Genomic DNA, 21,740 nt, shown 5'->3' on the forward strand with positions numbered 1-21,740 from the left:
TGTATGACACTTTTCTTCAATAGAATTTTTCTGTTAAAATAGTAGCTGAAATTATCAGAGAGATTTGTACAGCATCCATGTACTATTTTGCCCAGAATAATTTCTAATTTCATTGTTTCCAAGTTCAAAATGGATGCTTTTCCCAAGAACCATGGTGGTTAATAATCTACATATATGTAAACTATTGTGTAACGTTGAGAATTTGAAAAAGGAATTAAAGATTATATTAGTATTTACTTTTTTGGAAATCCTGTCTATTTCTTGGTTTAATTCTTCCAAAAATGTTATGATTTTGCAATAAAGCCAGGAAATGTTCAAATTCTTAATTGTAGAACTTTGTAAAGCATAAGTTTGCAAGCATTTCCCCAGTAAAGTTTTAAATGAGTGCTATAAGTTTTTTTTATAAAAGACACATGCTGCAAGGTATTTGAATAATGTCACGTCCAACAAACAGCACTGCAATGAGCTCCACATTCTTTTTTTCCAAAACCATCCTTTATTGATGTTTACATTGTGTAACAAGTAATGAAGACCTTAAACTGAGGGACAGCTTTGATCTCAGAATCTGTATGTACTGGAGCTAGATGGCAGTTGAGATTACACGATGTCATACACTTGTTTTATAAAACTATATTTACAGAAGCAAATACCTGGGTGAACTTTTATCTACCTCAATCTCAAATCACAGTAGCATGCTGATGACTAAATACCATAATCTGACAAGAGAAAGGCAACAGGGCAAGAATTTCCAACCATGGTCCTAGCATGCAAATATACATTCCTATTTGAGGCAGGGCGGCACCAAATGGAATGAGCAAGTAATCTCTTTCCCTTACTCATTTGCAGGTCAACAGGGATCTTTGTTTGTCCTCCTGGCCCACTGAATACTAGCTTCATTAGTATGTAGACAAATTTATAGACTGACTGAAGGAACAACTTAAATGAATGAACTGATAGATATTTGTCCATTCTGATTTCTGATCTTTCGTTCTCCGTGATATTGAGGTGATTCATAACTCTGCTGCTGCATCCTATTACTCATTATGTCCCAACCACCCATCTCTTTGCTGTTTGTTGAGCTATATTTGCTTCCTGGTGTAAGTAAAGCTGCAATTTTAAAATTTTCACAATTGTATTTAAATCCCTCCATGGCCTTGTCTTCCCTATCTCTAACTCCAGAGTGCTCCTCTAATTCAAATCTTGGTGAATATCTCTAACGTTAATTGGTCAACTATTGGCAGATGAGCCTGCAAACTATCGAATTCCGTACCGAAATCTCTCTGCCTCTTCTCACTTTAAGGCGCTCCATAAATCTAATCTCTGACCATTTTTTTCGTCAACTTTCCTGATGTCACCTAATGTGACTTCGTTTCTAAGTTTTTATGCTGCATTTTGATGAAATATCTTGGAATGTTTCGCTACATTCGGAATGAGTCATAGAGTTATACAGCATGCCAACCTAATATCCGAAACTGATCTAGTCCCATTTGCCAGCATTTGGCCCATATCCCACTAAACCCTTCCTATTCATATATCCATCCAGATACCTTTTGAATGTAGTAATTTTTCCAGAATCCACCACTTCTTCTGGCAGTTCATTCCATACACCACCCTCTGCATGAAAATGTTGCCCCTCAGGACCCTTTTAAATTTTTCCCCTCTCACCTTAAAGAAGAAGGTTCGAGACCTGAAATGAGATAACAAAGTGTGAAGCTGAATGAACACAGCAGGCCAAGCAGCATCCTAGAGAGGACAAAAACTTACGTTTCGGGCTTAGACCCTTGTTGTGCTCCGAAGATGCTGCTTGGCCTGCTGTGTTCATCCAGCTCTACACCTTGTTATCTCGGATTCTCCAGCATCTGCAGTTCCCATTATCTCAAGACCCGAAATATCAGTTTTCCTGCTCCTCTGATGCTGCCTGGCCTGCTGTGTTCATCCAGATCTACACCTTGTTATAGCAGATTCTCCAGCATCAGCAGTTCATACTACCCCTTTACAAGAATATTGCCGGGTTTGGAGTGTTTGAGCTATAGGGAGAGGTTGAACAGGCTGGGAAATGGGACTAGATTAATTCAGGATATCTGATCAGTGTGGACGAGTCGGACGAAAGGGTCTGTTTCCATGCTGTACCTCTCTATGACTATATTCAGCCTCTGGTTATAACTCAAACCCTCCAATCCCAGCAACATCTTTGTGCAGCTTTTCTATATCAATGCAAGCTGCTGTCAGTGCACAGCATCACAGGGCAATTTACTGAAGAATTAACCTATTTTGTGAATACCTGAAGGTGAGCCACTTCCACTCACATTTTTCCTTTAACCCATGAAACCAGAGATTAAATTTGAGAGGTACAACTGTGGTCTCTCACCTGGCTGATAAGTATTACAAAGGGGAATGTTGTAATCATCATTACACAAAACTAAATCTTAACAATTCAATTCTTTGAACAAAAAGGCTGCAATAACAATCTTTCTAGCTAATACTTTCTATTGGAACTTTGTTTTGGCATTAATAATGCACTTATTCAGACTGTTTTCTGATGAAGGGTCTCGGTCCGAAACATCAGCTTTTGTGCCCCCGAGATGCTGCTGGGCCTGCTGTGTTCATCCAGCTTCACACTTTGTTATCTCAGATTCTCCAGCATCTGCAGTTCCCACTATCTCTGTCCTACATATTTACACCTTCTCTAATTTTATCGCGTTTTTATTAATCATATCTCTCCCTTTCTCTAAGCTCCCCAGTCCCAGGCTTAAGGGAATGGATTAGTGGTGACCCATGCCCTGACCAATGCTTTTCTTTTTCATGGGATATGGGCATCGCTGGCTGAGCCAGTATTTATTGTCAATCCTTCAAGAGGATGGTAGTGAACTGCCTTCTTGAGCCCTCACAATCTGTTTGTGAAGAGATGTCTGGTATTTGTCCACAGGAACATGATCTTTGATTTTTGGCCCTGTGAGAAGTGCCTGACAATCTCGCACCCAAACAATGCAGCTACAATTGAAAATTAGTGAAATTCCATCTTGGCATCGAACCACGAATAGCTTATCTCACTGTCGCTATTAGCACCTTAAATAACGTCTTTGGCAACGGCTTTGACTAATATCAATGAAAATCTAAACAAACTTGAAAGATGAGGTGTGTTGTTACTAATTCTACAGAAAAAAATCCAAAAGCAAAACTTACTCTTTTTCTCTGTGGGCTGATTTCTAGTTTCATCACAGCACACTTATTAAGAGTGTTCAATCGTCTAAAAGGAGAAAAAAAAGAGTAGATCAATACTGGCGAACTGCATCGTTCCCCCAACGCTTCCCGATCACCCTCCTCTGTAGAGACCCGCAATCTCTACATCATGAATATTTGCCATACATTGCCTGGTGTGGTCCATTTGCATAAAAATGTTTTTGTGAAAGACTCCAATTAGTATCTATTATGCTCAACAGATAATCACAGTGCTGTAGGGAAAATGCAAAACAAAGGGACAAATGCGCAACCTTGATTAAAGATCACCCTTTACACACTCTCCCAGTAACTTTGCAGAATGCAGACACACTCTGTTTTGAAAGAAGTAAAAAAAACTCAATTTTGATCCAGTATTAATACATTAAAATACATAGGAGCACAGAACTTTGAGCTAGTCTTGGTCATTTCACCCTTCCAGCCTGTTATGCCATTTAATAAGGCCATGATTAAGGTTTCAACTTCACTTTCATGACTGCTCTCCATAACCCTTGACTCCCTTGTCTATCAAAAGTCTGACCAATTTAGCCGTGCATAAATTCAATTGCCCAGCTTCCACTGTTTTCTTGGAAAGACAGTTCAGAATACTACCGACCTCTGAGAGAAAACATTTCTCCTATCCACCTTAAACAGTGTTCCAGTCCCTAGTCTCCCCCACATGAGGAAACATTTCTCTGGAATCCACCCTCTCAGGTACCCTCAGGACCATGTATGTTTCAATGAGACCACCTCACATTTTTCTAAAGTCCAGTCACATAGACCAAACATATTCAATGATTCTTTGTAACATCGGCCCCAGACCGAATCTTCCTTGATTGCTCCAAATATGATTTTATATTTTTTCAGGAGCAAACCATACCCCAAGGCCCTGTACAGCCACAGAAAACACCTTTAATGTTGCATTATCTTGCAATAATCATTGGTGTCCCTGCGCACCTACTCTTTGTGATTCACGTACAAGGACACCTAGAACACTTAGTAACAGAGTCCTACAATCTCTCAAATTAAATAATTCACACCTTTCTTCAATCCCTGTCAAAATGGATAATTTCATATTTTCCCACATTGTGTTCTACCAGCCAATTTCTTTCCCGCACTCACTTAACCTGCCTATATCCCTCTGCAAACTCATCGAGGCAGCAAGGACTGCAGATGACAGAGGCTAAAGTTAATAAACGTGGAGCTGCAAAAGCACAGCCAGTCAGACAGCATCCAAGGAGCAGGGAAGTCAACGTTTCAGGCCAAAACCCTTCATCAGGGTTTCTGTTGAAATGTTGACTCTCTACCTACTCATGTTTACCAATGTTTCATCTAAGCTGTGCGGCTGTTCAGAGAGTCCATGTACGCTGATAAGACACATCTGGTCTCACCATCCCTGTCATTGATACAGAATGTGATCAATTGAAATACAAGCATTGATCCCTGTGGCATTCCACCAGCTACAACTTGGAAACCTTTACAGAAGAGAATGGAACAGAACAGAATCTCGGCTCAACAAGTCCACACCGATCCTCTGAACGGCATCTCACCATGAACCACCTCCCTACCCTATCCCATAACTCTACACTTCCAATGGCTAATGCACCTTAGCCTACTCATCCCTGGACACCATTGGCAATTTAACATAGTCAATCCATCTAACGCACATCTTTGGTCTGTGGGAGAAAACAGGCATAGAAACCCATGCAGACATGGGAAGAATGTGCAGCCTCCACACAGTTGCCGAAGGGTGGAACTGAAGCTGGGTTCCAGGAGCTGTGGCAATAGTGCAACCACTGAGCCGCCGTGCTGCTAATATGTCATGATAATACGTTACCCCCTACACCGTGCACTCTTACCTTTGATGTGGCACCTTATCAAATGCAATTTGAATATACAATTACACCACATACCAGGTTCCCCTTTATCCACCTTGCTTTTGCCAAATCAAAACTCTAATATGCTGGTTAAACATGATTTCCATTTCACAAAGCCATCTTCATTCTGCCTAATGGCATTAAGAGTTTCTAAGTATTCTTCTGTAACCTGCTTAAGAATAAATTCTGACAATTTCTCATGGCAGGTGCTAGGCTAAGTGGTCTACAGGTTATTATCTCCGTCCTTGCTTGAATGAAGGTGCTACATCTGCTTTCCAGTCCATTGGGACCTTTCCAGAAGCTAAGGAAATTTTAATTTTATAATCAAAGTATCAATTACAGTTGCTGCCCCTTCCTTTCTCATCTATTTGGGATCTGTAAGTCTTTCAGAAAGTCTAACAGTTTCCCCAACGCATTTTCAATGGTGATGCAAGATAGACACAAAATATTCGTTCGACACCTACATCATTTCCTTGGTTTCGATTATCAATTAGACCAACACTTGCTTTAGTTTTCTTCTCTATTTATGTACTATTTGTTCATTTAAATACAAACTTTTTCCATTTGCTTTTAATTATTAGCTTTCTCTCAATAGAATACAATTATTTCACACTTGCAAATCTCCACATGACTTGTTCGTAAGATATCAAAGTGATATTCTTTCCAAATTTTGAAATAAATATACATATTTCTTCTTCTTGTATGAGTTGAAACTCCAACACCATTTTTAAATTTGGTTTGTTCAACAACTCAAAAACTCAAAACTGGGGCACTTTACTCTCTCTTAAATTTCCTCACAAGTTCCTTATTATTTTAAAACTAAGATTGGTGAAACGTAACTAATAGTTCTTGGTTTGTATCATCTCATTTTTCTCTTTTCAACATTTGTAGAGTCATATACAATGAGTGATGACCCTTTGCCTTGATTTCTCAATAACCATCTCCACTGTGCATCCAAAAGTTGTGTCAATCCATCTTTCTCTATTATCCTTGTGCATGGCTTTCTTTCTATTCTACTACGCTATTTTTAACATTAAAATGTATTTTATTTATCTAATCTTTAAAAGTGCATCACATTAAGTTGACATTATATAAATTTTCCAGCACACTATTTTACTCACTATGCTTATAATTATATTTAGCATTAACCATGGTCATTACATGTTGAACATGGAATCACATGGAATTTTCATAGCTTCCAGCTGCTGAAGACCCTTAGAGAATGGCCTTTCCCAATTGCACCGTCACAGCAACTTCCTCAAATTTTAGTGGGTCTCTCAACTAGTCGTGGACCTTGGATGGCTCTAGTCTGCAGCACTGGGTCATGGACAACTCTCTGTAAGTTTTAGGCACACCAACATTGTATGCAGTTCTAAGTCATCTCTTGTCAGATTGAAATAATTACATATTATCTATTTTCAGACATTCGGCCTGTTGTGGATCATCACACTATCAAGTGTCTCTGACTGTAACCTTTCAGACTTTACATGTGATTTCTCGCTGCATTATAAATTATTTACTTCTGAATCTAGTTCTTACTTCAGATGAGGATCAGAATGTTCAATATTCACCATTGCTAGCAATCTTTACAAGGGAACTAAGGTTACGTTTTACCTAATAAAAACAAGTAGCTGCTTTTTCCTGACTTACATCCACTGTCTCCTTGCATTGTGCAATCATACTCCTTTGGAGCCCTGGTTACTTTGATGTGGGAAACAAAAAAATGAACAGCCTGCCTGATAAGAATGTCTTTGATAATTCAAACATTTTTCTGTGCTTTGACATTCTCACAAACCTTCTGTCAGCTGCGAGAGATAAGCCAAGAGTCTACAGTGATGGAGGCAAGGAAGGTAAATAAAACAAAATGTACAGCACAGATGAGTCACATTTCTCTGAAAGCCAGGTGAGCAACACTTGTGAAAATGTAATCCCTTATCGAATGTATCACTTTCTCTTATAAATGTTACAAAGTATCTCAGTGCTTTATCATTGGGATTGTTTGCTCAATCTGTTGACAGAATCATTAATTCAAAAGTGTTCCAGTTAATTTGTAAAATCTTATGACAGCAGTAGAAAGGTTCTTGCCATTAAGTGATATTCTGAAATTATGTCAGACTATTAAGGTGCATGTGTTTTGGGAGTGGAGTGGTTTCAATACAAATTATTTCTCCAGATTATTCTTCTGTCTATTTTATAAACTCCTGATGTGAGACATTAAATTTAATCTCTCCCCACATTTCTGGAGCTTCACTGAAACTAGTGGGATTGGCTTGATAGACCCGACATATTCCTGAAATTTACAAGTTCACCAGACAGCCATTCTAACAACATCAGCTATCAACTTCTCTGGTTAGTGGCTGGCTCCATATAAATCACCAGAGATCGACAATCTTTTTATTCCTGGCTACAGATCAAGAGACATCAATAGTTTAAATATCAGCACTCTATTGGCGGTGTACACAGCAGTCTGTGGGGCGAGGAAGAGATTAAATGTTAGATTTCACTTATCAGGTAGGAGGCCTAACTTGATGGGTGATGGCAGTGGAGATGTGGGGTCTGATAGGTAACCACCATGTAAAATGCTTCTCCAAACGGATCTCTTCCATGTTAACTCTCAATTGTTAAATTAGTTTTTTTGCCTAATACAGAAATTCTAACTGATAATATGAAATAATGTTTCAAAAACGTTTTGATAATTGTAGATGTTAAACCATGTGGTGTTCTTCAATCGGGAAGGGCAGTAACATGTAGAATCTAGGCATGACTGCTAATACAGAGTCAGATATACACTTTTATGACACATTAACTCACTATGAAAATACACAGCACATAATGAAGCAGCACCTATGTTACAAAGGACACACAGAAGCTTCCTTTGAGTTCTGGGAAATCATATTTGGTATTAATCATTAACTCTGTTTTTCTCCCCACAGATATTGCCAGACCTACTACTGCAGTATTTTCTGTTTTACCTTCAAAACCTCTCATCCTACTGATATTTCCAAAAATGCGGATATTTGAATATTATATTGGCTGACCGATCAACGACTTTGGTTAGTGCAGTTAACATTTTAAGGAGTAAAATATACTTGTGGCATTATTGAAAGTCTTCACATGTGATTTGCCCCAAATAAATAAACTGTTTTCAAGTTAGGCAAGAGCACTTTGCCATGGACAGTGGACTGAGTAGGGGTTTGGGTTCGTAAAACAACCAACACCTACCTGCAAAGAGATTCAATTGCATCCCGATCCAGAAAATCATGATCCCTCTTCACTGAAGAAATGTCAATGGGGAACAGAGAATCTATTGCATAATCAAAGCAATGGAAAGTATGTTACAAAATGTAATTTACACTAAGTAGAGGCAGCTTTCTATAGTAAATTTCTTGGACTACGAAACAAGGAAAAAGTAACCATCTGCCCACCCCAAAGATAAGTAGATTAAATTCTGCTTAAACATAAGCAGAATGTCATTGTCTTGATTTCATGAAAATACTTGTTTATATGATAAAATTTGGATTTTAAATCTAAGGAATTCACCTAGAGAGAGAGCAAGAAGTAGAGATAAACTACTTGCTATTATAATTAGAAAGCTGAAAGTCATCAGTAGGGCACATCTGATCCAGCACAAGCAAAGGTGCTGGAAATCTTCAGTCTTTCTGGTTCATCCACTTCATTGCCTTTCAATTGGCCATTAGTACCAGACTTATCCAATTTACTTTTGCAGTTCATTTGATTTGACAAGATTTGAACTCAGGACCTCGGCTTATTAATCCAGTGTCATTAAATACAATTTGATACCGCTGATCAAGAATCCATACAGTGCTGTATATGTTTTAATCTTATTGTGGTATGGAGAAATTAAGTGAAAACTATTCCCAGTGGTGTTTTCGTGCCTTTGTTTCCATAATTGCGCCAGATAAATTTACACTTATTGTGGGATCACTTTCCATCTAGTGTGGATCTTTTAAGCTCACTTAGTGAGTGAGAAAAACTGAATGATAACAACAGACACAAGGAACAAATCGCATAAGGAAAACAGAAATCATAGTTTCCCGCCAAAAGAAATATTCTAAAGCAACAAAACTAGCTTAATCTTTCTGTAATAACTGAATTGTCTTCCAGCATGAGTAATGAGCGTTTATTAAAAAAAACACATTAACAACATTTTAAGAATATGTTTCGGTTCAATCAGTTTCATTGACAAAACCAATCACCAAGTCTTGTAATTCCCGAGGAAAATGTGTATGAAAATGTCATTTTTGTTCCGTTCTCCTGAAGCATTGCTATCTTGTCAAGGTATAGTTTCTCTGGCACATTGTTCATATGCGATTCCAACTAGTGAGAGTTCTCGGCTGTGGAAGCCACCATAAGTAGTACGCCTAACCCATTTTTTTTTACATACTTTTCTTTCCCATAATTGGTCAAGAATATACTTTAGAGGTACAAAGTTTAATTTAAAGCTGTTTTTAAAAAAAAATGTACCTTTAATATTTTCACTTCTATCATTTTATAGATGTTTAAACATCTGGAACATTACAATGTAAAATACAAACTTTTTGATGAACTGGCTTGTTGAGAAGGCTGTTTAAAAGCAAGCTTCAGAAATATCCCCTAGGCAATAAAATAATTGCTATCAATGTATAGCAACAGTTGTGGTTTGAGTGAATTAAAATAGAAGAAATGTGGTGTAAAAGGAGAAGCTTCAAGTGTCTTTCAAGCATACATGTAAAATCTATCACAAGACTGAAAAAATTGGTCTGATGCACAATTTTACTCAAATGTTGCACGTTACTTTCAATAGTAACTATGGTGCATATTACCTCACCTTCATACAGCTGAGCATACTGGGGGAAGCCTGCAGCCCTCAGCCAATCACATGCCTCCTTGGCCTCAATCTCTAAAAAGGAGAACAAAATATTCATAGTTAGTTAACTAAGCAACGACACTTGTAATTGTTGGTGTCTCTAACATAGTATAAAGGCCAAAACACTCAATACAACCATTATCAGGGGAATAAATGACACTGAGCCAAGCAGATGATGTTTGGTCACAAAACCAATATCTTGGCTGAACAGATGGATTTTAAACAGGCTTAAAGTAAAACAAGACAGATAAAAGGGCAGTGAGTTTTATGGAATGCTACAAACTAAGATCCAGCAGCTAAAGTTATGCCCACCAGTGGTGCACAGAGATCTTTGTGGATTACATGCTGGAAACATCTGCAAACAGGGCAGAATGAGATAATGAAGGAATTTGTAAACAAGGATGGGAATTTTAAAATCAAGATATAGTGTACCAGGGATCAATGGCTAATTTATCTTTAAAAAGCTGGTACCCTTTCTTCATTAAAACAGTCATTTTACTTCTCGTACCTGAATTTGAATTATACCGAGTTCAATAGGATGATAGCAACAAGAAGTGTTGGAGAAACTCAGTAGATTTGGGCAGCATCTGTGCAGTGTTTTGATCCCAATATAGTCCATATGTGTAAGCCCTCCATTTCTTTTTACATTTCCCCACACATGTAATAGTGTCTTGTTTCTATTATGTTGACTTTGCTCTCAGTGTTGCGGACATATTTTTTCCTTTTCACATTTTAATTTACAAACATTTTACATCTCCACTACCTGCTTCACCACAATTAACAATCCCTTTGTCTTCTGCCTGGGCACCTCATCATCTCTTCCTCTCAGTCCTCCTCTCTCTAAACTATATAAAAAAACACCATTTTCTAATCCCTTTCAACTTTGAAGAAGTCATATCCAACTCAAAATCTGAACTGTGTTTCTCTCTGGATGCTAGCAGACCTGCTGATTTTTCCTCGGAACCACTTCCCGCTTTTGTTTCAGATTTTGTTTGAACGTTTACATACAGAGAACATTACAGCACAGTACAGGCCCTTCGGCCTTCAATGTTGTGCCGACCTGTCATACCAATCTGAAGCCCATCTAACCTACACTATTCCATGTACGTCCATATGCTTGTCCATATGTTTAATGTGATGATAGTCTCTCTCTACCAGCAGAAATACAGAAAGCTGGCCTACAGATAGTCAATGTAGAATACTAAATCTGGCCGTCAAATTCTAGTAGTTGATCAATCCTTGACATTTATTTGCACTAAACATTCTAAATTGTATTCAATGTCAGCTCAGCTGTGTTGGTAACACTGTAAATTCCTGGAAAAAATGTTTAGCATTTAAAAATAAGCAGGAACTTTGGTGATCTGGCCTTTTATCAATTTGATACTTGTGACATCTTGTTCTGTGCAGATGATTGCAACAGAGTCACTGTCCTGTTAAGTAATCAATTGTGATGTTCTCCAAATAGGCACCATATCAATGCAGATTTATTCTTTTTTCCTGGAGTGATAACCTGGCTCAAAGAAGCAACAGGTCTTGCATGACGAATAGAAAATGATTTCCTGATTTTGTGGTAGAATATAGGAAATGATAATAATATACCTAACGGTGTTAAACATAAACGATACACAGTCATGCCAATAATCTCAATCTCATTGTAAGAGATGTAATTTTCCAGTCAAATTCAGCCTTTACTCTCAGTCTTGTAAGTGGGCTATAGATGTCAGGAATTCTCTGCTGCTGACATTTGCCTGGGGTTAGATGGGGCTGCAGACTTGTCAAAATCCTATTCACGTGCACAAAGTTAAAACGAGACTCTCCCCTCTCTGTCTGCCTCTCAGAAACGTGGTTTTCGATAGAAATTCAGCAAGTCCCATTTTAAGGAGCTAGCCTTCCTGAGGAGTAGGGTCTGGAGATGAATCGAGCCAAGGGGTTGGGTCAGAGTGCTAGTATCGGCTTTCTCTCTCTTTTGACATTATGGAAAATTCTGGAGAGATGGTTTTGGCCTATTTTTCATATCCTGTATGTTCCATTCACTCCTGATACCAACCTTATTTAAGCGACTGCTGGACATGCACATGGACAGCAGTGAATTGAGGGGAATGTAGGTTATTTTGTTTTTGGATTAGGAATATTCCACGGCACAACATCGTGGGCTGAAGGGCCTGTACTGTGCTGTACTTTTCTATGTTCTATGTAACCTTCTTTCTGCTTTTCAGTTCTTTGTTACTGATAGCCCCTAATTTAGTCATTACAGGCCTGCCACACTGTTCAGTTCTTTCCATCTCGTCTGCTTTTAAAATCCTCCTTAAATTGCATTTATTTATTGTGCGTCTCATTTCTGAACCAACACACATTGTTTTTAAATGTTTCCTTCATGCTTAGCATTCATGGCTTTACTCTCTTAAATGTGAAACATTTTTGAGATAAATCCCTGAATAAGAGTAGGAAAGCAAATTGCTATCTATTGGTACTGCGCAACTGTACTGTTTCTTCAGCCTCCGTTATTCTACATGGCTATTTGTTACGTTAAATTATTTCAAGATTTTGAAAATGAAAATGAAACTAGAAAGTTAATTCAAATTGTTACATCTGATAGATAGGGGGCATTAAATTATTGATACACACAAAATATTGCAATTTTGTGGGGAAATTTGAATGAGTCAAACTGTCATTACTTGATTATTGAAATAACTGCACAGAGGCTGGTATCCCAACAATGAGTCACCCTTTATTTACTTGTGCACAGTAAACTGGCTGTGGCCTGGCAGCTCGGAGTCAGTCCCTGAACTTAGGAGATTGTCATCTCCTGGTTACATCGGTCAGCCAGGACTTTCCTGATTGGGGTTGTTAACCTGTGCCAATAAATGATCTCGTAATCATAAAGGTCAACCTGGTTCCAATCTCTACAATTATTCAAATATTAGTATTAACCGAGCTTTCACTAACATATGTTGAATAATTGCAATTTGGAGGTGATAGAAGTTACTCCATTGTAGACAAATATATTTTCAGGTATTAATGTCTTAAGCTGTGACATGTTGATTAACTTTCATCTTGTAAGTAGGAACTCCTGTTTCAGCAAATAGTAACAGTGGTAAGAAGGTTAAACTTCTTTAGCACACGTAGCTTTAACGGGAAAATTTAAAAAAAATCTCAGACAGCATTTTCAGACACGGTAATAGAGGCTAGGCCAGGTAAGGATGACAGATTCCCTTCCCTAAAGTGCATTAGTGTACCAGAGGGTTTTTTTTTACAATGATTAGTGGTAATCAATTCCAGAGTTTTACTGAAGTTAAATTCCAACATCGGCTGAGTGGGATTTGAACGCAAATCACTCAACTTCCTAGATGACTAGACCAGTGATAATTCCACTACACTATTGCCTCCACAGTTTTAGAGTGGGATTCATTTTTTTTAAAATGCTTAACATGTCAGGAAGGAAGGGTACCATCAGGCTAGCTTCTCACTGAATCCAAGTTTTTCAACTTGTCATGGTGGTGATTTGAACTCACACCCCTACAGCATTGGTCTAGTGTCATGGATCGCTATATTACCAGTAGACCACCGACTCCCCTTAAAGAGTGGATAACGTTATAACCCTGTGCTGATTTCTGGTACTTTATTAGAATTGTATACACACACGAGATCATGACTGAGGACTTGTAATCTTTTAATATGTTAATATAATGAAACGCCAAAGGTCCCTTCACAGAATAAGGAAACTTCCTTCAAGGCAGTAACCAGCACTGACAGTCTGCATTCAGAGACTTAAATCACTAAGTCTCACAATCCCTTGGCAGTGCTAGTCTCCCAGAATGGAATGTCTAGTAAGCATTGTACCTTTGCAGCTAAAGACCACCAAGTGCCAGGAAACGGAGGCATTACTGAATCTCTGCACTGGAGATTGTTTTAATATCTTTCATCTGAAGTGGTCAATCGATAAATGCCACACAGAATATTCACAATTTGATACAGTCATCCTTCCTACATTGTAAAACAATATGCTACTAAATTTATACAACTGTTCAAACAATTTCAATATTATTCTGAAACAAAAGCTGCAGGCATTCAGCTTTATTCTCTCATTTCAGTAATAATTTTCTGCTTTTTTAAGATTCTTTAGTATAAAATTGAAAGTCAAGAACACAAGAATTTATTTTGCAATTAGGCATTGCAATAATACACTAGTGTGAGTACTCTCCCTCTCCTCATAACCATTTCAATTTTGTTTGATGTAACCACTTCAGCTTCAAATTACTCTGATTTAAGCGATTTAATCATCAATTGCAGGCAAAACAAATTTATTACCTATACATAAAATTTCAAGCAGTTGCAAATTCACTGGTAAATGTAGTGGCTTTACAGAGTAAACTGACTGCAAGGAATGAGCCTGCATTGGATTACTTCAAACAGATTTGCAGTGTGCTGCCAAATGATCACAGCTTACTCTTTCACACATTGTCAAACCGAACAGCACAGGTGGCAAACTACTATGAATTCCTGGCATTTAACCAGCCTTGACCACATTTACTCCTCCCATTGGAGCAGAACATACAGCTTCATCAGACACGAGCAAGTGAAGCATTTTGCCACCTACTTCAACCATATCTCCTGCTTCACAGCTCCTGATTTCTTCAAAGCTTTCCTCTGGTGATAATGCTACTTGTCAGTCAGTTGACCAACTGAAACATTTTTTGGCATTTATTTTCTGCCTTACTGATAATGTCAAATCTGAACAGCCAGTCAATGCTTTGGTTAAATGAATACTGTACCTAATCGGGAAGTTTTCAAGCATTCAGTTCCACATGAATATTTGCCAAGTTGGAAGATGCGTTCTTTTCTGGAGTTTAAACTTCAGCAATGCTGCTTTCCTTCCTAATATGAAGCTCTAGATTTTATTTTCTGGGTGTTCCGATTTCCTCCCACAGTCCAACCATGTACAGGTTTGGTAGACTGACCATGGAAAATGCATGGAGTGGGTCTGGGTAGGGCACTCCTCGGCGTTTCGATGCATACTCAATGGCCCGAATGGCCTGATCTGTACTGAAGTGGTCTGTACTGCAGGGATTCTGTGATTCTCACTGGCCAAATTTACGTCTGGTGAATGGTCTTTAGGTAGGATGTCAGCAGTTAAATATCTATATTTCAGGCGGGATTCAGTACTTCAAAGAATAACAACGTCGCAAGGAATAAATAATCTGGCTTGTTTGTGTAAGACATGGGTATGCTGCAAGAATGATCCTTGCCTTTGTCATTCAGGGACTGAAAACAAAATGTAATGAAAAGGCACATACAAGAAGGTCATAATTACAATTAGATCATGCAAGTAAATTAAGTTTACTAATTCAAACAAAAGGTTCTGTATCACACTGTTTTTTTTCAGATTAAGGTTTTATTTGTCACACAGCTAAATATTTTCTTAAAAAGTGTGAATACTCGAATATCCTCCAGACACAGCTTTCCACAGCTACAGCTCATCATCTTCTCAGAAAGGAACTAATGTTGTAATCTGCAGATCTCAACGGTGATATAGAATCTCAAACTACACCAGCACAGATTGAATGCCTTCAGCCCAAAGCTAAATGGAGGTGGGTCTGGGGTGAGTAATACTTCAATGTTTGAGAAAAATGCTTTGTTTTCAGCAAAATTACAACATCCAGATAATGTGTAAACCAACAATGTCCCAAATTACATAGGCATTGAGCCTACTGATAACTTCGGTGTAGGAGGTTCCTCCACCGAGATGACAATGGCATTTAACTGCCTGGCAAATGTGTTGGTGGCAACTGGCTCCTGCAAGATGCCGTGTCTCTCCCTGGAATGAGCAAACAGGAACCCTCTATTCCCCTCCTTTTGCTCAAAATCCAACAAAAACTTTGACCACTACCAACACCACGGGCAGACCTTACCAATGCAATTTGACAGCCACCACGTCTAATCCTAGGACAGGTCTTTCCAAGGGTTAGAAATGTGGGACTTTCTGACACTAGGAATCCCGATCCAACGCCACTGAAGGGTCTAGACCTGAAATGTCAGCTTTCCTGCTCCTCTGATGCTGCTTGGCCTGCTGTGTTCATCCAGCTCTACACCTTGTTATCCCAACCCCACTGATACTGCTTCAAGCAATGTGGGGCAGGTGGAGATTTTGGCCCTTCCAAGAGTCCCACAGAACACCCCACGAGGCTAGGTAGTGACTGGGTTCTGTTATAGCACATTTGTGCACAAGTTGTGTTCAAATGCCCCAAAAGGCCTTGAATTTCTGCTCTACTGACTATCATTTTAGAGGAAAGGGAAAAATTCATGGTCAGAAGTGAGCAAATATACAATAGAAAAAAGTCCCTACAGCGCAGAAAGAGGCGTTTCGGCCCATTAAGTTTTCACCGACCCTCCGAACAGTATTTTACCCAACTCTATGAACCTGCATGGCCAATCCACCTGGTCTGCACATCCCTGGACATTATGGGCAATTTAGCGAGGCCAACCCACTCAACCTGCACATCTCTGGACCGTGAGTGAAAACCGTAATGTGAATGACTCAATTCTTATATTATTGTATAGTTTAGGGAGTTTCTTTTCAAAAACTGTAAAAAAGTTAAATATTTCTATTGAAGGAAAGAGACAAGATTTCAGTGAGAGCTCTTTCTTTTTCAATTACTTTCCAGCAAACTGTTGTATTTCATGCCCTCAGAAGCTGGAACAGTTTGTGCTTTCACTCTGTCCTTTCTCTCCCCACTCTGTCCTTTCGGCTGCTGGTTAGCAGAAGGGCATCGTCTCCTCATGTGCCACAGGTAATAAGTACTGCCTAAAGAACTGCTGAAACATTTTAGCAGCAGCAACACCCAAATGTCCCAACTGACAAGTACAAGGCTTGTTTTTATTTGTCGGCAATTCAGAAGCATTCTCAGTTGTAATGGCTCTGTTAAGAAAAGTAGCAAACTGTGTAATAACAGTAACATGCAAAACAAATGGTTTAAAAGCCAGTCAAAGTCAGCTCACAGGATCTCAATGTAACAATTTGGACTATCTGCTTATCACAATGAGGTGACAGTAACAAGGGTGGCTGTTCAGAATCAAAAGAATCAGTGCTATTTAACATCAAAAGACATTATCATCTAACCGCTACACGACTTAAACTGCTGCAGATAATATTGAAGTTCCCCCCTCCAAGAGGGCAATGCAAGACATTTTACTGTCAAAGGAACTCAATTCAAAGCACATACCTACTGCAAGTTATCATACTGGGTTTGATCACAGTTCTTTGGTCTGGTTTTAGTGGAATAATACTATAGGTAAATGACAAAATTCAGTCATTGTATCAGATTCAATTTTCTGAAAATTTGTATTTCACAATGTTTCTCCACACTGTCATAATAAACTATTTCCTTTGGTTGTTGACACCTCCAACCATTTCAGAATTTGCTCATTTTTATTGCTGATTGCTACTGTGTTAATTAATTTGAAATCCTTGAGTTGTGACTTTTAGCCTCGGGAGGGAGAGAGAAATGCACCAAGGTTCCTGCTCCTGTTACCGTCTGGTGACGTTCACTGTGTAAGGATCAGGCTCAGTTGTGATGCTCTCCACAGTAGCATGTCAACATGAACTAACAAAATTAACAGTGTGCGGAACCCTTGAAAGGCCGGCCCTGAAAAAGTACCTTGACAGGGATCAGTACCTTCGGAAAAGGAGAAAAAAGACTGCTAGTAAAGGGGAATCTTGACTTCTGCCTGACAAAGCGTACAAGATTCTTTGTGCTATACCAAAGTAACAGTCTTTTTTATTAAGTGCTTGGTAAATATTTTGATAAAGTTATACAAAAAAACTTGGCAAAAGTAGATACTTCTACAAATTATATTTTGAGTCAGGACTTCCGGCAGTAGACATTCAAGTCCCTGTCCTGTTTTCTTCAAATTTAGGTAGTGTAAAATAAGAAAGTGCTATCATATTTATCGCCTTAACAAATTCAAGATCCTAACTTTAGATTATACCTCTGTGAAATACCTTGTAATCATTTCCGATGTTACAGAAATGGTTGTTGATTCAATTATGGTCATCATGGTTCTATCTCACTCATGAGTCATTACTAGAGACTTAACTCACTGTATGCTGTTCCACAGAAGCCTGTAAACCAATGCCTTTCATTGATTACATCACACAAGCTGGATAAGCAATAGGAAGAACAGAACTCTGAGCCGGTATGCTGCACTGCTTTAACATGTTAAACTCTAGAAGTGTTAACGGTTCTTATGCACAGTTCGAGATCCCTGAGCTTTGAGTCCTCCAATCTTAGTTGCCCTGGATCCATGCAATGGGGTCGTGCAGTATGTCCTTATAGGAACAGACTGTTTAATCTGAACATTAAACAGGAACTCCAGCTGTACTGATTTTAAATCAGCTTGACTTCAGAGACTCTTACATATGACAATGGGTCTTTGTGCTTTTCAGTCACAACTGACCAAAAGGTACTTTGAAAATGTAGTTCAAAACATTTCCAATAAGCCAAGAGTCAGCAATATATCCACCATTTAGCAACATATATGATATACACTGTCCGGACTACGTTATGGTGTGACTTAAGTTTATATAATCCAAGTAAATATATGTTTTAATAACTGAGATACAATAGATATGAATTTACAGGACAGAAAACCTTCAGCAAATCAAAGTTATATTCTTGAACATTATGATCAACAAATGTATTTCCCAAAAACAAAATGAATGAATCAGCACTGTTTACATCCATTGATCCAGTAACACATACCTCAATTTTAAATGTCCAGGAGGATCCTAGTTTCAAAGTGGTTCATTTGACTATATTTTCAGTGAAGTGCTTCAATTATTGTAGCAAAATCTACATATAAGATTGTGTGCTATAAAAAAAACTCCATATTTATATTAATGCATTCTTTTTTAAAATCATCCAGTTTTTGTCCATTAACTTGTGTGTTAAGCAAGTACAGGCACATCTTGTAAACCAAGTCATTATCACGGGCAGAGAAAACATTCCTAAGATAAAACCAACTCTGTTATTTTCGTATATTGCAAGCAGTTGAAAGTTAGCTTAACTGCATGATGTTTGATTTTCACTGTTTCAATATTGTTAGTAGGTTTTGTTAGAAAACAACATTCTTTAAAGACCACAAGCTTTGAGGTTGACACAAACAGGTGAATCCAGGGGAAACATTCATTTTGAGCAAACCTGCATGAATTATGTGTCTCAAAGCCTGTAGCATTCCATGTTAAATTCACTCAGAATTTGTCTACTGCTGTTCTATTTTATGTTCTGAAACTAGGAAGCATATGGGAAACATTTTGATTACTTGGGGGACATTTAACCTGGTGGAGGTCATTTGTCATTTGAAGAATTTAATCTTTGAAATCATGGAGTTCAAGAGAGAGTTGTCTTGGCAGCTTCATTGTTCAATGCACTACAGTAATGTGCAATTTCCTTATTATATCTTGAGTAAATATATAGCATTTTAAAAAAAATGTGTTTTGCAAGTAGTCTTGGAGTTATAACTCTAGATTTTGCCAGTGTGTGATACATCAATAGGCAAAGCTATCTTTAATTCATAAAATTATAAATGATTTACCATTAGCATTGTCCATAATAGTAGGCAGGTAAAATGATTTATTGTGCAGTGTCAGACAAAAGGCATTGGATGACTCCAAATTGAGAAACGTCTCAGGCTGGGATGTGGTTTGCCAAGAATGTCTGCTGATGTTTAAACCACAACATCCTCAAGTTAAACTGTTACGTGTCCATGGGAAAAGAGCAACATTTCCGAGATTCAGCACTACTCTGTCAATTCTGCAATAACAGTAAATCAGGCATTTGGAAAAGCAGTGCAAATGTAATTTAATGAATTCCTTTAATAAACATTGTGTCTTTACTCTGTCAGATGTGGGAAGATTAACTTGTAAGCAAACATTATAAATACATGTCAATTTTGATGTTTAACATGACATAGTGTATACAACAGTTGGGATACCGAACTGGTTTGGGACAAAGAATTGGTTTGAGGTCTTACAAGTCAAGAAGCCATTAACTATGACTGAAAATCATTACTCATTTCAATTTCCTCATTTAATTACTTGTCTTTTTAAAAATGTCATTTAGAATGGCTAAACATTTAAAAGCACCAAAGACAGAAATGAGGAAAACTAGACTGAGTACAAAATAAAGTTTGACATGAAGGTGCCAGTGTTGAAGTGGGGTGGACAAAGTCAGAAGTCACACGACAACAGGTTAGAGTCCAACATGTTTATTTGAAATTACAAGCTTCCAGAGTGCTGCTCCTTTGTCAGATGAAGTTATAGGTGAGTTATTGTTTGGTAGTATAGGCTTGAGTACTCCTGTGAAAATGTGACATTTTGCCAAAGCCTTTTTTCAGCTCTCTTCAGGACAATTTGAAAGAAATACCAAAATAAAGGGAAAATCATGGTTATACTAAATGAGAGTGCTGATTGCTTGGGAATTTAACTCTGATTGGTAGTGGCTTTGCCATGGAGAATGTACCAGTTAAAGACAAATGACAGTTAGCTGCCAAGCTTTGTTAAACTTTAAACCAGGCAGGATGGCTTTCATTGCTAAAGACATTACTTTGAGAAATAAACCAGATACTGGTTGTGTCCCATTTTGATGTCCTGAAGCAGTATGTGTGCAATTTTTTTCTGTCTATAAAACTTGCCAACCAATCAGCTCTCTCCTCTTATACAGTATAAATGTTGTTTCCTTATTACTTTGGTACTTTTTTTTAAACCAGTTGTTCTCTTAAATACAAGACAAAAAGCTTTGAAAATATTTTTTTCTTTAGCATTAAACAGTGGTACACAGACCAAATCTCAAATTAGAGATGCTTTAATGAATTTAAGATGTCAAGCAAACAAACTAATTATGATTAAAAGAGTTTTTAAACTTTTTATGTAATACTTCATAAATATCACTTCGAAATTATGCAGAAGATCAATGTCACTAGTTATTATATTTTGAAAAATATAATTGTTGTGATGACAATCAGCGTTCATTAATGTTGTGACACAACCATCTATTATTCAGGATAATGGCAGATTTAAAAATGTGACAATTGTCATCTGTAAAGTTGTCAGCAACACAAGAGTTAGTGAGCTGCTTCACATGTACCTCTGCTATATGTAATTTGGAGGGCCAAATTAAGAGTGGTGCAATCTCTAGTACAACAAAAGGTGAGTTCCTGCCACTGTCCAGTAAACTATCTGAGTCTAATGTGAGACTGATTGCATGTATTTATACAAGTGAAAAACAATGATTGCATCAATTGTTACAGCACTTGTTTGGCTCCATGTTATTTATAGACATGATGAGTCTGGCATGTTGCATGGTGTGTTTAATATTGTCTGGAGCCATTCAGGATCTTTGCTCTACCTCCTTTCCTGTGCTGTCTTCCTGTTGCTAAGAGGCAAAATAAAGCATAAGACTCCTGTTTACAATGCTGGACCATCCTGTAGAAAACAAAAAGCCTCAATTGCAAGCAGAGTCCAGCAGATGCATCCTGAGCAAACACAAGTGATCGGGCAATGACATCGAATCGCATCTGCTGAGCTATCTTGCGCATGTGCAGGACTTTAATCTGTCTCAAAATTCCTTCTACCAATAAGGTGGGTCAGGAGACTACAGGAGGCCACAGCCATCTGCTACATATTGAAAGAAGACACTGAAAACACAAACTTAAGAGAAATAATGGAGATAGCTATTGCTAATTATCTACACTATGATGGCTGCAGGCCAGATGGACTCACTGAA

The 21,740-nt window shown here is 38.1% G+C and overlaps 1 protein-coding gene across 3 annotated transcripts in view; it reads right to left on the bottom strand.

Annotated features, from left to right (window-relative positions):
- Positions 1-21,740, bottom strand: part of dlc1 (DLC1 Rho GTPase activating protein) — a 512,227-nt gene that overhangs the window by 23,226 nt on the left and 467,261 nt on the right. For all 3 annotated transcript variants that reach the window (XM_048532709.2, XM_048532700.2, XM_048532717.2), the window contains 3 exons: positions 9,922-9,993; positions 8,316-8,397; positions 3,184-3,247 (listed from right to left, as the gene is read on the bottom strand). In XM_048532709.2, coding sequence (XP_048388666.2) covers positions 3,184-3,247; positions 8,316-8,397; positions 9,922-9,993 — 218 coding nt within the window. The remainder of the gene's footprint in view (positions 1-3,183; positions 3,248-8,315; positions 8,398-9,921; positions 9,994-21,740) is intronic.

Source organism: Stegostoma tigrinum, chromosome 1 (genome assembly GCF_030684315.1).
Source record: "Stegostoma tigrinum isolate sSteTig4 chromosome 1, sSteTig4.hap1, whole genome shotgun sequence".
Lineage (NCBI taxonomy): Eukaryota > Metazoa > Chordata > Chondrichthyes > Orectolobiformes > Stegostomatidae > Stegostoma > Stegostoma tigrinum.